Here is an 18,248-nt window from a genome sequence, read left to right as displayed (position 1 = left end):
TTATTACAATGCAGTCTTTTGCTCAACCATTATTGGAGTAGTTACAAAGTAGAAAAGGTGAAAAATTAAATTATTATTATTTACAATCTATTATTATAAACAACAACAACAATAATATTAAATACATTAGTCAGGTAATTCTCCATAATTAATAATACTGTAGGTTCTGGAGGTTAGTATTTATTATGGTCAGGTTAACTTATATTTTATACATAGCTATTGGATTAAATGTGGTATATATAAATACAAGTGGCTTGATTTGACTTCACAGTAGTTGCCTATTAATTTCCTGCTATGGGACTTATTGTCGTAGCTCAACTTGAATAATCTGTTACGCATCATATTTTATATGCTATTCCCGTCTTTTGAATGGAATAATTGTAAAATGGAGCGTAACTGATAACTAAAGCTGTCAGATAAAGGTTGCAGAGTAAACAGAACCATAATTGTACTGAAATGTAGCAACAAGGGTCATGAAATGATAACACAAGCACATGAACCTTAAATTTGTATTTAAGTACAGTACAAGCAACAGGTCTCACTTAAGTTATCTCAAGATAAGTTTATGAGACATGGAGCGCGAGTGTTGACAGAATCACAACCAGAAGATAAACAGCAGCTCATCTGTCCGTCAAGTTTTATTAGAAATCTGTTGTAAGATTCATTTTATCAATTCAGAAGCCTGACTTATTTGTTCAAAGTGAATTGTTCACAAAAAACGCCTTCGTTCTTGAAAACATAGCCAAAAAATAAATGAAAATGAATTAATATACACATTTACAAATTTACAAATGTCAGTAGAGCTGTATGACATCTGCATCTGTTAAAAACTGATGTATCTCCAGAACAGCCTCTGAGGGTTTTTTTTTTTTTTGCCTGATTCTCCCAGTCTTTGGAACTCTACTGGAGGGATGAACACAATTCTTTAAAAGATATTCCCTCATTTGGTGCTTTGATGATGGCCGTGTCCAACACATTGGTCCAAAACCTCTGATCGATGTTCACCTGTGGTGAAATTCTGGTGACTGTGAAGGCTACAACTTACGATTCACATATTTTTTTATCAAACCATTCAGTGACCCCTTTTGCCCTGTTGATGGGGTTATTGTCATCCATGAAGAGACCACTCCCATCGGCACAGAAATGTTTCATCATAGGATAAAGGTGATCACTCAGAGCAGCTTTGTATTGATTTGCAGTGACACCTCTATGTAAGAGGACTAGTGAACCCAAACCACTCCAGTAAAATGCCCTCCACAGTATAACAGAGACACCACATCCCCTCATTGTGTAGGGGTCAAGGATTCAAGTTTTTCTTTATTTTGTCTCCTATCTGTAAATCTGTGCATTACAAATCCTAGGACAGCTGTTGTCCATTAGATTACTTGCACTGTGCAAGCTACGCTAAGCTTTGCTGGTTATTTTTCTATAAACATACCATGACCACCTTATATCACTGATTGATAAATTGTATTCATCTGTTTCAATATCTGGTTTTCTCTGGGTTTGGGTTTAGGTTTTCTTTGTGTCAGCTGCAAGGTGTCTAAACAGTCTCCTCCTATTCTTGCTCTAGTCCCTCCCCACCATATTAATTCAGCCATTTTAAGAAGCCTGGAGGATGTCAGCTGAGCTACATCCATGTTAGATGCTACATGCAGCTCAGATGCAGCTCTGCTTCTCACGTATCTGTGCTGAAAGTCGCAGGAAGAATGAAAAGCACAATCATCATTTGAGTGTTTCAGTATGAGTCTGCTGACAAAGCTGCTGTTAAGGTTTCATTTTGAACCTGCAACTAATTGCACAAATGTTGTGCTGTTGTACTATTAAGACAGCATAAGAGTCTGCTAATGGCCTCTGGAGACATCAGCAGGTCGAGGTGAACTTGTTACCCTCTCGGTGCTGACGCATACAGACGCTCACGCAGCAAGGACTGTAAGGCCAGTCTCCTTTTTCTGTCTCTCTGCTGTGAACCTGGGCTTGTCACTCTGACTGCAGCTTTAAGGTTGCTGCAGTTTGAAAAGCTGCTTCCTCACTGTCACCTGACACACTGAGCACACACTGAGCACACACAGAACATCCACACAAGGCCAAGCCTCTGGCCCATGTCTTTTCCCTGTTGTGCTTGTTTCACGCCATTTTATAGTTTTGCTTTCTTGGAATATATGAGTAAAGTTACTATGACCTATAATATCTTTAATGTGATTTAGTAAATAATCACCTTGATTTCAGCTCTGGTTAGTTATGAATGCTTTGTGAATTTCCAATTTGCACACATTTTCTATGAGACCAGTGACAGATATGATGATGTTTTTGTGGAAATGTTATTCACTCTAAAGTTGCTCATTGCTAACTCTAACCTTCATTGCCTTCTGATTCAGACACAATGTCCTTTTTGGGCCTTTGTGTGGGTGGAAATCATTATGAATCAGTGATTTTCATTATAATACTAAAAGGTAATAATATTTAGGATCAGTTTTGAAAGCGAGAGAAAGATAAATCATTGTATAACTCACAGTGTTGTTAGTATGAGCAGTTTCCTGCCTTTGAAAAATCACAGTCACGTTCCCTTTTCTTTTGCAATCTTTTGTTGAGAGCTCAGCATTTAAATAGCTGGTGGTTTGTTAGGGCTAATATGTATGTGATGAAAATAATTACATAACATTACATAACATTTACTAATTTCAGGTACAAATTTAGCCCCAAGAATAAGATGTACTCTGCGTGTGTTACTCAATATATTTAACACAGAATAACCTACTTCAGCCTGTAAGATGATCTAATTGCTCTCTGAATCTGCTATACATAGAGTGCCTGGAGGGATGTCTAAGGTCAAAGCCCCGTCTGTAAAACATTCACTCTGATTAAATTTAAATTTCTTTTATGTGCAAGTTCCTGAAAACTAAATCAAATTTGGCATGTGTGCAAAAGCTGCTGAGCTGCAGTGTATTGCCATCGCATGCCGGTGCACTAAAGTGCAGCGAAAGATCTGTTTGTATAATGATGTCCGCACCAGATGGAGTAGCATGCAAGTCACATCTTCCCCCACCAATGTTCGTGACTCGCAAGCTCATCAGAACAAGACGTGACAGAGGCATGGTTCACGACACATAAAAACGCAAACAAGTCACATGACCTGGTGGAGGAATTTCTAAATTGTGGGTCAGAGTCTATGTGAGAATTTAAATAGCTGGAGCAGCTAAATGTGCTCTGCGTTGGCCGCGTTATCCATTTTGCTTACATAAACACGTGAAGTATGATTTTGCCGTTGTGGATTTCAAACGACCAGCTCTATCACTTTTTCGATGAAGGCTCTAAAAACACTTGTATCACGTCTGCAGCTGACTGTGAACTTTGTCACTCCTGCGTGGATAAATGCTACGTGTCCTCTCTGACTCAGCATGATGATTTATCCTCTTTCTTCCTGTACTTCTTTCTGGAAGAGCTCAGATATGTGGGGGAAATGCAGAAGCAGGATAGACTTGTTTGAGCTCTGACACTGAGCCTATTCTTAGCACTGGTGCAGAGCAGACAGAACATAGCATCCAAGGGCCAAAATTAGTTACCTCGTAGTTATTACAAAGGTTACAGTGAATTTAAGACTTCACAATGGATTGTGATGAGTTTATAATTTCATAAATAAGGCACATGTGAGTTTGTTTCAGTGTGTACATACATGTGAAGTGTGTGCCGTACTGAGGAACCAGTGGGGGACTAAACTCTGACAGGAACAGGATGGAAACTCCCTGTGAAATACCGAGCTACATTCTGTGGAAGTCATCTGAAGCGACATGAAATCCCCGTGCAGCAGTGCAAAAGGACAGGGTTTCACAAATACTGTTCAGTTCCTTGAACATTAAATGAGAGCTAATTTGCTTACCACTTTGTCACATCCTTTTCATTCAAACACATCAGTGGCAATGCTTTTTTAGTACAAAAATACTAACAATGTTACTAAAGATACTTCAGTTTCCGGAGTTTATCCTCTAACAGCAGCACAAGATAAATCAATACTTTCTAAAGTGAAGGTGGAGTCTTTGCCTAAAGCTACAAAAGTGTTTTCATGTTAACAATGGATCATATGACCATTTGTGTGCACGTAGTTGCACACCCACAGGGATATATTACACAATCCTACATTTCCTTTCAACTCCACAGAGCTTTATGTCAAATTTCAGCTCATTGTTTTGTTTTTCTGACCTGACTCTCTCCACTCTCACAGTGTTGCTATAGTCTAATAGCAGTCAGTTGTATTCAGAAAAGAGCTCTGAAATTGTAATGTGCCCAGCAATAAATAGCAGTAATAGGGTTGCTGATGAACACAGGCAGTTAGTCTGCCAGATACACAACAAAACTTTTAACTTGTTACAGTGAAGTGGATCCAGGCAAGAAGTTAGCAGCTAAAAAGACAAACATTTTAAAAGCCGGTAGAGCTCAAAACACAACTACATTAAGAGTCAATATTGGGTTTGAAGTTATCAAGTGCCCAATAATACAACTTCAAATGAATGCTAAAGCTTCTTTTCATCAGTTGGATAGGATCACTATTAAAAGGTAATAGGTCTGTAATATGCCAGTGATGCATTCACAGCTTGTTTCTGCTGCCCCCAGTTGGCCAAAAAAACTTACTGCTGGTTGAATATAGTTTTCAGCTCCAATATTGTGTCCCTTTTCAGCACATTATTGAAAGTCTCACATGTCCCTAAATGTGTCTTTAAATTTTTCAGCTCAAAACACTGCAAAAATATTTTATTTTCCCATGCAATTATAACCTCTAGTTTTAGTCGTGCTCTAAAGAGGCTGTTTCGTTGTCCAGAGCTGGGTATGCAGCTGAACTACTGCTGTCCACTTCAGGAAGAAGACCATCTCTACCTCTGTGATTGACAGCAAAAAGCAAAACAGACGTGAATGAGAACGTGAGATCGGGATTTTGTAAAACTTCTTTCCCTCTGAGTAATCACTTAACATGGAAATATTGCCAAATTCACAGCACAGTCGTTGCTTCTACCTGATGTGTTTGGAGAGTTTATCAGATAACGTTGTGGTTAGAAAGTCAGTAGTTTAGCAGTGCAGAGCACTGCTTGGAAGTAGCTCTGCCGTGACTGCGAGTTAACATGTAGTTCAATAAGCTGAGTTTCAGTCATTCCATTGTACTTGTTTTGTTGCCTAACAGAAACAGAAAAATATATAAATGAGAGAAGCTTTACTGGCAGTTTGACTGTATTCAAATACAGTATGTATGAGCACAGAGACCAGGAGAGAAGCAAACAGAGGTAAACACCAGATGAGTTTAGGTTTTACTGAAGCACAACAGATGATATGAAAACATATTTACTCATCCACTCCTTGTTAATTGGTTTCAAATCAGTCTCAAAGTTTCCAACAAAGTTTCTGAATGTCCCTATGTGCTACTATTTCCTCATAACTCTGACCATTGTACATACCGTCAAAAATTAAAGGTCACACAGTCACACTAGCAACACAACATGCTAACACTAAGAATTTATCTGTTTTGTAAGGACATTACAATCATCGAAAATAAAAATAATCCATCGGATCTTAGGAGTGTCTGAAGACTCTTGTGTTCACTCTTGAAGGCAACAGCAGAACATCGTGTCAAGGGTTTTTACAGTCCTACAATGGCAGCACAACAGTTGTGTCAAACTCAGAAGACAACCAAAAAATACAGTAAATGATACAAAAAAATAAAGCAAGAACACAGGATGAAAAGAGAGAGCTATTCATATTAACTCTCCAAAGACCCTGAATGACAAAACTGTAAAGGATATTTGTTCATCTTATACTGTGGAGCTCTTATATGCAATAGAATTATGAGCAGTTCATGACAATATCTACCGTAAAACTACAGTAGTTACCGTAATGGTCTTGTGGGAAAGACAAGAATAAAAAAAAAAATACACTTGTTTTTTTATGCTGTGACTGTAATTGGAGTTCATTGGGGACATGCTACAAGCATTCAGTGTCTGTGGAACAAATTGCTTGTGTTGATGTCATTAGTTGTTACAATATCCCAGATTTTTTCTTTCTTTCTTTCTTTCTTTTCTGTTTCATTTTAGATGAATCTTAAAGGACAAAAATATGTTTATCTATCCTACTACCGAAAAATCTACTCCTGTATGTGTTCAACTAGTCCGATTTGATTTGCAGTTACTCTTGAAACTTTCAGACCTCGTGGCGCAACGGTAGCGCGTCTGACTCCAGATCAGAAGGTTGCGTGTTCAAATCACGTCGGGGTCATGAACTAAACTTTATCTATAGTGTAACCGGAACACTTTATGACAGAGGAAACGTCATTACACCTTCTGTTTGTGATTGTAAACGACGTACTGAACATAATTGTCTTAATGATTCCAAAGCTCACAAATGGAAATGAATTTACAATTGATAATTTTTAAATATATAAATATTATTAATATTCAGCGGTTCTGATTCTGCCTTACTATCGTTTTTAAGATTTTCTAATATCAAAGTAAGTCACTGATAGTTGTCAGTGCATCTAACAGGGCATTGCAAAAAGGAACCGTTTGTCTCATTCGTTGTACTTCGTTTTTCAAAATGTAAATAAATATAGGCTAAACAACGGATCTCATGTTGAAGCCTATAGTGTATCTCACCGTATCCATGCCAGTAATATTATTATATTATAAAATTATGACATCGAGCATACATAGATGACCTATATTACAGTATAGACAGGTAAAAACAAGCGCAAACAAAAAAAACAAAAACAAAAGATAAACAAAAAACCTAATCAAATCAGATAGCCCAAAATACCTCTAACCTCCCAAATAAACACTATTGACAACCAAGCTAACCTTTTTTCTTTTTAAATGTATTTATGAAATATTTTCTTGAGACAGAAAAGTCTTAATTAGTAGTAAATAAATGCAGCCGAATAAAAATATGTATTCCAGTAACTGGAAAAAAGAAAATACAGAATTTTCTCTGACATGTAAAACATTTAAATGTATGAACTTTTACTAGAGTAATAAAGTTTTGTTGAAAAGTACGCTGAAATATATTTAAATTACCAACAGTTGTTCTCAGAGAAGGCGTGTCCTGTTGCCATGGAGACGCGTTTCTGGGCAACGCGGCAGTGTAGCGTGATTGTGGGAACGTTTTTCCCGGAACAAATAGGAAGCAACAAAAGTAGCAACGTAGCATCCAGCATTTTAGACGTTTTGAAGCCTTTTTGTGTTTATTTCGAACAACGAGCACCAAAGCGGCTTGTCTCGGGACTGAAGGAAACAGCAGCAGATGGTCGCTGCGCAGCCGCACTTGTGACAAAACGAACTTTTCCAGGTCTCTGTTTTTTTGTTTGTTTGTTTGGTTTTGGTCTTGCAGTTAGTGAGAGGAATCATCTCCTGCACAAACCTGTTTACCAGCCACTGGGTGCCAACACATCATCATGCTGGAGGACAAAAAGAAAACCTCTGTTTCCACCAGCGAGCCAGAAAATCCAGGTAAACAGACTTATTAGTGGTTGGGGACATGCAGCAAAACAACAGTGTCAAATTATACAGTATATAATAAAGTGCTACATTCAAATGTGCAGTGAAATTAGCTGGAGTTGCACAAGAAAGTCTACTTTCTTTCTTTCTTTTTTTTTTTTAAGAAGACACAAACAAATACTTAGACTCAACCATAAACTAAATAAATAAATAAAATGATGCAACAGGTTTTAAGTTGTGGCCACTTCAAATAGAATTCTGTTAAATGAACTAACAACATTTAGTTAACGGAACCAGTCTTTAACTGGTATTTTTAATTACCAGTTACCTTACTCAGTTTCATAAACACACGTTTTAAAGTGTTTAATGACACACAGTCCTGAATTCAAGGTGGAGAAAAGTCAAACTTCCATATAGTTTAAGCTCAGAAAAAGCAGATTTTTTGTTTAAATTACCTCCAATATTAAGTCGGATTAATTGCATACATTATTATGTCAACACAAGTCATCAAAACCATGTTTGCAACTTAAAAGGTTGATCCAAATCAATAAAATTGATGTTAAAGTCGCATTAAAGCTTTCAATTCTTTTTTATTTTTGAATGTATCAATATATTTTGCGTCAAAATTCTTCTGTCTACATATTGACATAAGTCTAACCATCCTGAAGTCTTGAAGAAGACTGAAAATAGATTTGCTACTCCAGGCTTTGTTGCAGTAAAGGAAATTAAATTACTGTGTCACTTTTTTTTTTCATTAAAAGCATGTCCTTTGGAAGCAGCCTATGTTCCTGATGGAGTACATGCTGCCAACAAACACAGACAGAACACTGCTACAAACAGTGATCTAATGAAAAGCCTCTGTCATAGTATGAATTTATGATCAGTCATGCAGCAGTGTGAAGACACACAGACAGAAAAACAACTGTTTGCACTGACCCTAGTGTATCACCACTTGGCCAGTTCAAGCAAATGTCACAGAATGTACACAATGTAAGCAGCAGTATAAGTACCATGTGGTGCTGCAGGAGGATTCCCTGCAGCGCTGAGTAGGTCGTTAGAAAATAGGCCCCCAGTGTGTCCTCACTGCAGCTCATTACTGTAAACCAAGCCAATAGACCTCCAACTCCAAAGGGAGTCATTAGTAATCTAAACCCTCCGCTTTGTTTGGTAGTGTGCAGGGGCTTTCATGTTTCTGCTGCCTCCCTACAGAGAAACTTCAGCCTGGTTCTTTGCCTCCTGAGACCTCGCTGGTGTCCCTGCCACCCCCTCAGCATCCTGCTCAGCCTCAAGGCCAGCTTCCAAAGCTCAGAGCTCCCAGTCAGAAGAATGGAGAACGTCTGGGCAGCAGTAGACGGAGGAGCAAAAAAACCCTCAAGGATTCACCAGATAGTGGCAGAGGAGCTCTGGTGCAGGGGTACGTGACAGAGCTCAGCGTCCAGGCCAGGGAGAGCCTGAGGTGGGAGGGAGTGCTGCAGGACCCCCAGGCTGAGGCGAAGAGGCTGGAGCAGTACAGGGCCAACAGGCGGCTGCGATACATTGCTCACAGAGAGGTTCTGCTGAAAGAAGCCCAGGATGCCTTGAGACAGACTTTTCCTAAAGAGAGCAAAGAGTAAAAATTTTTGACTGAATCTGAACAAGGTGCTGCATCATTACTGCATCTGAGCACAGACTGATATTGAGAAAGCTGTATTTGCTCACAGTTTAAAATAAACTCCACCACCGTGAGACATAAAAGAGAAGATCCTTTGGACTGAACAGAAACTGAGCATGTTGCCAATTCATTACCCTTTAAAGCTCCCAGCAGAAATGCTGTCAAGTACAAACTATGTACCCACGGTGCCACAGCTGTCACAAAGACAGAACCTCCTCCTGCTGAATAGGCCTGTTAAAAACTTAATAGAGGATTTGCACAGTTTATCTTGTGCTGCTGAATTATGTAACGCTTCCAAAAAAGGCCCAAAGTTGATCTTTCAGGACTGAAACCCAATCAGGATAACACCTCTGAGGCCCACTCATATCTGTCAGTGAAGCAGAGGAGGGTTAGCTGGATGGGAGTCACATTACTTTTTCACCACTATAATGTGAGAATGTGAGAATGTAGAAATGAAATGTTGTCTAAAGCTCAAGCTGTTAAGCATTTTGCTGACTTAGTTGACCTGTGAGCTAATGTGCAAATTCTCAAACTTGTTATTTCTCTCTTTCTTACGGCAATTAAGAGCTAAACACACAAGTCACAGTGATGTGTTAATAATATTTCCAGTTTTAAATGTGTTGCCATGCTGCCTCCTCACACTTCAGGTGATCACTTGATGTACAAAGTGCAAATGGAGTATTGTGCAAAAGATGACCTAAAGTATTTTTTAAAACCATATAAGTGGGAAAGAAGTTTATGTGACTGAGATTATAGGCATGAATTCATAAAAAGGAACTGATTGTTACTTGACTGTTGTTCCTGTGATATTACCACTCATGGGCAATAGGTGGCAGAAAAGTCAAGCACTCCAAGTCAGGGAAAGCACAGAAAGACAGAAATGTTGTGACTGAGGTTTTTCTTTTAATGCATGAACAAACTGAAACACACGACAAAAAGTGTAAATGACGATTACATCACTGTTATTTCCTTCTGGCATCAGGGATCACTTTGCAATGATAACAAAGCTTTTACTAACAAGAGGACTGATTTTCAGCGTTGTAACTGCTTCTTCGTGTTACATGAGGCAAAGCAAAGCTGTGACTTGTTCCTCAGGAGAACAAATACAGTTTTCTTACCTCACAAATTCATATTAAGCCAAATTACTTTCTGGAGCAATGTGCAGTGATTCAAACTAAGGCTTAAAGCTGTTTTTGATAGCTTTTAAGCTGATAATTGACTCATTGCATGAGAGAGATGTGACGGTGCAGGACTATTAGGACAGTCGGTGTTGCCTTCTGCCAGTAAGATGATCAGAAAACATGGAAACTGTTTTGCATTTAACTTTAAAAGTGGAACTCAAGATATGCAATAAAATATGTCCGGTCTGTCTTTAGTTATCTGTGATCTTAACCATTACATTTTTTAGCTTTAATGTGTTGAAGAACCTTGATGTGTCTAATATTCACTTCCCTCTATTAACCAGAAAATTAGTGTTTCATCACAAAATAACAGTTTCTCAAATTGATATGCAGAAAGTGTATTATATTAAGATAAGCATATACCCATGTAGCATATTTTCACTACACGATTATCGTGGCCAAAAGAATAGAAACAGTTAAATTCATCGTAAACTTTGTTTATTACGTGTTTTTGGCTCTTTTTTTGATCAATTAAATAAGCTCAGAATAGGAGTGTATGGAGAGAGCCTGTTACCATAACTGCACTATATGTTGGTCTGGATTACTTATGATATCACTCTATATGGATTATTAACATGATAGAGTTACTCAGTTTTTCAAATATCAGTTATTGTCAGTATCGGTATCTTGTGAAACCTTTAATCCATTCTGTGGTGTAAAATAACAGGGCGGTAGATTTTTATCAAGAACTCTCATCCATATGAAAAGAGTATGGAATAATGTCATTTTAATTGCTGATTGTAACTTAGATACTCGAAAAAGAAAAAAAATAGTTATCAAAAATTATGAAGAAGTACAGAGAATGTGAGCACCTTCACACCTCAGATATGAGAGCTGCAGCAGGCCTCCAAGAGCCTTGGATCCCGCCACTGTTGAGGGTGAAGCTCAGAGTGAAAGCTGAGGTGTGAAGTACAGACAGCGATAAACCAGCAGAGAGACTGAGGGGGAGAAGAGAGAAAAACGCAGCATTTCTTTTGTAAAGGTTTTGTCACGGTGCCTTTGTTTGCTGTTTGCCGAAGGCCGATTGTTCCCTGTGTTTGTCACTGTTGCCTGTTTCAGCACCTCTGTTTCAAAGCACTGAACACTCCCCCTCTGTTCTCCTAATCCTCCTCTCACCGGCCGGACCACGTACACGGCTGCAGTCGGCTATTAAGGTCACTTGTGTTTTTTTAGGTTTTTTTTTTCAGCAGCCCCATCCAAGTAAAAGGCAGCTTTTAAATATTAACAGCAGAGAACATAGCGAGGCATCTTAAAAGGTGATGTCTCTGGACTGTTACTGAAACATTCCTGGAGACAGAAATCCATGAAGTTAAAAACAAAATCTGTTGAAATAATGACAAATATTAAGATTAAAAAAAAAAGCTCCAAAAGCTGCATCCATTTGAGGTATCTGTTGTTTACATGGTGAACTCCCCCTCACATGAACACTGACTGCATGACGTACAGTTTGAAATCCAATACTTCCACACAGAGCACCGAGCTGTAAATACAACATTCACTTTGGTCGGTGCTCTTCACCAGCAAAGTCTGTCTCCTCTGATTGAAACAGTTTAATCCAGACAGAAGGAGGACTCCCTGGCTGCATGTGAACACTGTACAGATGATGTGTAAGTGGAAGAAAGTGTAGATCAGGACAACGACTGCAGCCAGCTCAGGTCATCTGATCTGCCAGGGAGAGGAAAGAGAAAAGACACGAGCTTATGTGGATTTACGCCCTTTAATGCATTTGATTAACAGCTTGTTCCTCTCATATATTGGATTACATCTGAGCCAACTAAACTTTATTTGGAGTCATGTTTCTGGCCATCTGGTGAATCGAATTAGGCTGGATCACAATTATTACAGCCAATCATTTTGCATAATTGTTTGAATAACTTCAGCAGCTGCACAACACTAACAGGAATATCATATTCCAGTCACTATTTGCACATTGCTTTGAACTGTTTGCGCCCTCTTCTTCTGCTCTATTTAATAGCACTTCGCCATTGAACTTCTAATATTTGACTGACTGCTTTTTGATGAGCATCTACAGACATTAACGTCACAGATTTAGTTGTAAACCTGAATATCTCACAGCAGCAATGCCGGCACATGTTGATTTTAAGCCAAATGAAAAAAGAGACCCTATAATAGAGGCATACAATGGACATAAAAAGAGAATTAAATAATTGATTGCAATTTTTTGTAGGACAATTGGTCGTACACAAAAATTTCACAAATATTAACTCTCTTTTTGCTCAGTTTTTGGTCTCCATCAGCTCCTGGGGGAAATATTCGGCTCTGTAGCTGCATTATGTTCACTAGTTAGTTGTTACCTTTGTCTGTCTGCTGTTTGGTACTGAGCAGGTGGTGTAAAGTGAGTTCTTAGAGCTTCTTTAAACAGCTGCTTGCTGTGTGCACATTCAGATAGTCAGTGTGAAGCACACTAGTAAAGCTAAAACATGAGCTGAACTTCACTATAAAGTAGTGCAAAGCTGAGGAGAGATGCAGGTTTAGGTGACAATTCTCTGTAGATTCATTGTTTATCGTTTTCACGTTGCTATTACAGAAGGATAAACAACGCTCATCACTTGTGAGAGCATATTCAGAATCCACTCATACATTTTATCCATCGGGATGAAAAATATGTTCAGACTGCTCCATGATGATAGAAAACTTATCCTTCTTTCACACACCAAACAAATGCTTTTAATACCGTTCATATTTATCTTGTTTTTCCTGAAAAAAATTCTCCAAAGCAAAGAAAGAAAGTCCAAAGCTTAGTGCCATGACTCAAATGTAATCTGTCTTAAGATTAAGTAAATTCTTGTATATATTTGTCTTATTATCTTGTTTTATTGTTTATTAATATTTATTGTATTTTATTCTTTTCTTTCTGTAGATATTTTACTTTATTTTATTTTTAACATTTTCCTATTTCTATTATTTGTGCAAATTCCTAGGGCGACACCAACAGCTGAAACCAAATTCCTTGTATGTTGTGTATGTACTTGGCCATTAAAGCTGATTCTGATTCTGATTTCTGATTCTGAAGATGCTTTAGTTTAGTGAAGTAAAAGAAAGAAAAAAACAACATGGAGTGAACCTGTGAACTGGAGACAAGAATCATAAACTCTGTGAGACAAGAAGCAACTGAATCACTTTGATTGGTCTACAAATATGATTTCATCATTGTTGTCCATTACAAGTGTTAATTTTTTTTAATTTAACCTTTATTTAACCAGGAAAAAACCATTGAGATTAAAAACCTCTTTTACAAGGGCGTCCTGGCCAAGAGCCAGCAAAAGTCAACATGAGACTTGTATCTGTAATCTAATCTAATCACTATTAAATGATCCATAAACACCAAAAATCATCTGGTGTTCAGATTATAAAATAATCTAGAAATGGGAACAAAGTGGGAATAAACAGAACCATTTTACATACTCAGCCTCTTTCTTTGTGATGACTTTTCCTGCTGCTAGCCTCTCAGCTACTGCAGACACAACTGGATCGTAGTTTAGGCCTGCTGCTGCTATGACCCCATCATTCCTAAAAGAAAAAACACAATCACAAACGCACCCATATATAGATGTTACTCTATAAGGATTACATTTTTCAGTTTCTTCGTGTTCTTCAGCAGATGTTCTTCTTGACTTACTTGATGTACAATGCCAGGAACTTCCTCTCCTCAAAGCTTCCTTTAATTACAATATCAGTGTATCCCTCCCCATAGCCTGCACACAACCAAAGTAAAAACACAAGTTGCATTTAACCAAGTGTTTGCATCTGAACGCTATCATCGTGGCAATCAGTATATACAGTTTTTAGCCCAGACTGTGTGTTTGCCCACCTGTATATCGGATGGTTTTACCCAGTAGGACGGTCCAGTAGAAAGGAACTGAGGTGAGTTCACTTGGTTTTTTCAGCATGTTCAAAGCTACTACTCTCCCTGAAAACCAATCCAAAAATAAAACGCAAAACAATTACAGTTTAACTGCAAATGAGGCCGGAGACAATACTGTAGTTTAGGCACAGATATTTAAGATGTAAGAAGAATAAAAAATAATACTGGTTTAGCAAAGTATTTACTAGAAGACAGAATCTCTTAACATCATTTTATTTATTTATTTATTTATTTTTACAGAAACTAGTTGAGAATTTTGGTTTCTTTTTGGCAATTTGTAAATGGGCACATAAAATGAAGCAGTTTTAATGAAATATGTATAATCTAAGCTCAGATGTAACTAATTGTCATCATGTTAATTAAAACCTGCAAGCTAAAAATCTGACAATTCTTCCTGATGTTACTCTTATAAATGCTGTAATGCTGATGATTTTAGAAAGATGACATGCCTTCAAACTCAAATTTTGAGTAAAATCAAATGTGCATTGTGATGGAATACAATTACATTTAAACTACTGAAATGAAGGTGCAATCAATCATAGTTTTTTCCAGCAAAGAGGAAAATCACAAGTGCCACAATGATGAGAATTTAAAATAAAAATAGCAATTCAAATTTTTTCCCCCCAAAATTTGTTAATTGGAGTTTTCATTTACTCAAGCTTGATATACTTTATTTTTTAATCAGTCAGAAATAACTGAAAAATGCATAGATTTCTGTCTAAGATGGTAACACAGAATCACTTCCTTTACTGTACGTGGACCAATCTTGTGTGCTGTTGTCTGTCTTCACTCCACAAGAGCTCAGTCCAAGCCAGAAACCCTAGATTACCTTCCAGTTTTTGATTAAATCACAATCTCATGGCTCATCTTTGTGTCTAACTCATGACCGAATGAAGAATTAAATTCTGCTGGTATATTGGGGTTCTGACCCTTTATCTCCTTGACTAGTTGTTTTTCATATTTCAAGAAACACAAATGTCACTTGCATTTGTTTCCAAGGCAACAATCAATGCTAAACAGTGACACCAAATGACGAGAAAGCAGACAACATGGCTCATGATGTTAAGTTTTCAGAGATCTAATGGAAATGTATAGCAGTGAGGACGTCATCAGTCATACTCATTTGTTCAATTAAATTATGAGTAATCAAAATTACTGAGCTCTGCCGTGAGTGCAGCTCAGCCCTGATGCAGCTCTGCACTGCACTCAAACCACTCTGCTCCTCACTAGAAACTAGAGTTTCCCAGTAAAATAAAACTAAATAAAACTTCTAACATGCTCTGCTGCAGAAAAAAGAGATGAGTGGTTTGTCATTATTGCTCAGTGTCTCATAGTTTGAAGGCAGTATAAATTCACCCAGAATTAGTGGGAGTTTAGTCTTACGTAAGGTGGTCAAGCTCTCAGATACAAACTTTCTTTGTAAAGCCATTTATGTTGTTTCTACATTACCGTGTGCTTGTGCCATCTGCCAGTGTCCAATGTTCACCAGCTGGTTATTGGCCATCGCCAGTGGGAAGGTCACCAGGTCACCTCCACTGTACACGTCAGGGACGTTGGTGCGCATGCCCTGCAGGATGCAAACACAGGCAGGAAACTGATGATTATTGCTGCAGAATACACTGATTAATACAAGTTTATTAATCCTAATGTTATGTTTGGGGTACAGGACAATCTGTCTCAATTTACCAGCACCAAAAACACTTTCATCTCATTCAACATATAGCCATAAGTCATAAAGAATTACTCTCAGTGACATGGACAAGGGGTCCTGCAATAGACGGATATTACATCCACCTACAGGTACAGCCTTAATCTCTCTGAGAGTTCATATTTAGTTACAATCGGACCAGCAGTGAAGCATGTGGGCTCTGAAAAATCATCTTAACAAAGCATAAGGTTGAAAAAAGCACAAGATCAATGGTCATGAGTTCAGAATAAAAGCACAACATGAAAACAGATTATTAGCTGACCTTGTCGACTATAACAAAGTTTTTTGCGTTCATCTGTATTTTGCTGCCTTGTAGGAACTCTGAGTTTGGGATGCTGCCTGGTGGAGGATGGAAAAGTGACAGAGAAGCGGTTAAGCAGGTTTTTTGGATTTGGTTTATGAATTATTCAAATAGTTGTAGATTTTCTGTAAGTTGACAAGTTGATTAATCGACTGTTTCAACTGTACGTGTTGAGTAGTTTAAATTAAAACAGAACATTATATTGCACAAGATTTTTTTTGAATATATTTTGTGTGCAAAAGTCTCAACTTCTAAAGCAACTAAAGCTGCCAGAAAAAGGTAGTAAAGAAAAAAGAACCTTCAAATATGAAGCTGCGGCCAGCAGCTGATTCGCGCAACTTGGCGCAAAGACTAAAAACAGTTAGCTTAAGTGCAATGGCAGCAAAATTATCTTTACTCAATTATAAACAATGACTAAATACAGCTATTGAATTAACACATTTTTAAAATGTACATAAAGCAGTTAGAGTAATTAAAAGATATTTTGGCTGTTTTTATATAAAGTAATTGCACATTACATTGTGTAAATGTGAAATCACAAAAACATCCGCATTGCACTCACCAATACCAACAATCAGAACATCAGTTGGGATTACTGTTCCACTTTTAAGCACAACCTCCTTCACCTTGAAGAAGAAGAAAGGACGATGAGAGGAAGAACAGAAAGAAATGTGAATGTTTACATTTTCTTATTGCTGTGTCGTGCGGATGTTAAGTCTGAACTGGGACGGATACCTTTCCATTCACACCTTTGACCTCTATCACACTATCATTCATGTAGAATTTCACGTCTTTCTCTGACAGCATCTGCAGGAACAACAGAGTTTAAACAACAAATAATTGAGCTGAAAAGAAAAGTAATGTGATGATACAATACAGGGCTCCATGTCTCTGTTTCTTACTTACCATCAAGGTAACTCTGCCAATTTCACGGCCCAGCGTGTTCTGGTACGGCAGCTCACTGCTGCCAATCACTGTGATTCTGGAGGCTTTGTCAATCAAATAAGATGCAACTTCCATACCTGAAAAACAAGTAAATGTGGCTACTGTAGAGAAAATCAGGAGTACTGATAGTATTGAAATGGAAAAAAAGTTGAAATCTCTAATAACTAAATCTGTAATTAGCCGCAAAACTGACAAAATGATATCTGCAAAAAAAAATAGAGGACATGTTTGTGTACTCTTAATCCAATCATTCCTTTGACTCACTTGAACGTTATCATACAAGCATCAGGAAACATTGGAGAAAATAATAAGTAGATTCCTGATCATGGTTGTGAGACCAAAAAATAGGAACAAATTATGGAGTTAAACAACAAAATGCACCAGTTTATCAAGTCATTCATTTTACAAACTAACGACAAGCTAAAGGAAAAGCATAAAGCTTTATATTTCTTTTTTTCATTAGTTAACAGTAGGCCTATTATTTATGACATAGTTAAGTTTATTATTATGATTTTGGCTCATATAATAATCTTTTGGACCTTCATAAAACTGACAAATATTAACGATAACTGTGAATTTTTGTTTTATCTATATTTCACAATTAGATGTTATTGCAGAAGAGTTGAATCTATTATGTCTATTTCCTCCTGCACATATCCAATCAAAACAAATGTAAAAATATGTGCAGGTTTCGCACAGTACCAACAAAAGAGGTTCCCACGAGGACAACGTTGCTGCCCAGACAGGCTGCGTGGATGTGCCGGGCATCCTCTGGCGTCTCCAGCATCATGACATTGTCCAACTTCATACCAGGCACATCCAGACCCTTTGCTCTAAAGGAAAAGGCATGACTTCATAAGCAATGCATAGAAGCACTGCAGCAATGTGAACTTTACTTTGCACAAAGTACAGTGACAGGTATGACTAGTGGCTTCTCAAAGCAGGCATTACTCTGAGACTAACATTCAAACCTAAAACTTACACCTTCCCTTACGTTAGATGGATATAAACGCCACCTATTGTGATGTTATCATTTCTCTGTATAAGAAACAGTGTATGTCTGTACAGTGTGTATGTATGTGGCAACCAAAATCCATCCATCCATCC

General features: G+C 37.7%; 1 protein-coding gene and 1 non-coding gene across 2 annotated transcripts in view; one reads left to right on the top strand and one right to left on the bottom strand.

Annotated features, from left to right (window-relative positions):
• Positions 1 to 6,183: 6,183 nt before the first annotated feature.
• trnaw-cca (transfer RNA tryptophan (anticodon CCA)) lies at positions 6,184 to 6,255 on the top strand. The gene has a single exon. It is a non-coding gene; the product is annotated as a tRNA-Trp (tRNA).
• A 5,601-nt stretch (positions 6,256 to 11,856) lies between these two features.
• The window catches only part of aifm5 (apoptosis inducing factor mitochondria associated 5), an 11,335-nt gene continuing 4,943 nt past the window's right edge, over positions 11,857 to 18,248 (bottom strand). The window contains exons 10-19 of the mRNA XM_008288602.1: positions 17,844 to 17,974; positions 17,103 to 17,218; positions 16,932 to 17,003; positions 16,759 to 16,822; positions 16,158 to 16,234; positions 15,637 to 15,754; positions 14,134 to 14,232; positions 13,942 to 14,017; positions 13,728 to 13,832; positions 11,857 to 11,966 (exon numbers count right to left, since the gene is read on the bottom strand). Of these exons, the coding sequence (XP_008286824.1) occupies positions 11,930 to 11,966; positions 13,728 to 13,832; positions 13,942 to 14,017; positions 14,134 to 14,232; positions 15,637 to 15,754; positions 16,158 to 16,234; positions 16,759 to 16,822; positions 16,932 to 17,003; positions 17,103 to 17,218; positions 17,844 to 17,974 (895 nt within the window). The 3' untranslated portion in view covers positions 11,857 to 11,929. The remainder of the gene's footprint in view (positions 11,967 to 13,727; positions 13,833 to 13,941; positions 14,018 to 14,133; positions 14,233 to 15,636; positions 15,755 to 16,157; positions 16,235 to 16,758; positions 16,823 to 16,931; positions 17,004 to 17,102; positions 17,219 to 17,843; positions 17,975 to 18,248) is intronic.

Source organism: Stegastes partitus, unplaced genomic scaffold, assembly GCF_000690725.1.
Source record: "Stegastes partitus isolate 25-593 unplaced genomic scaffold, Stegastes_partitus-1.0.2 Scaffold567, whole genome shotgun sequence".
NCBI classification, from domain to species: Eukaryota; Metazoa; Chordata; class Actinopteri; family Pomacentridae; genus Stegastes; species Stegastes partitus.
Note: the sequence above shows the minus strand (reverse complement) of the source record. Positions and strands in the feature narration are given on the sequence as shown.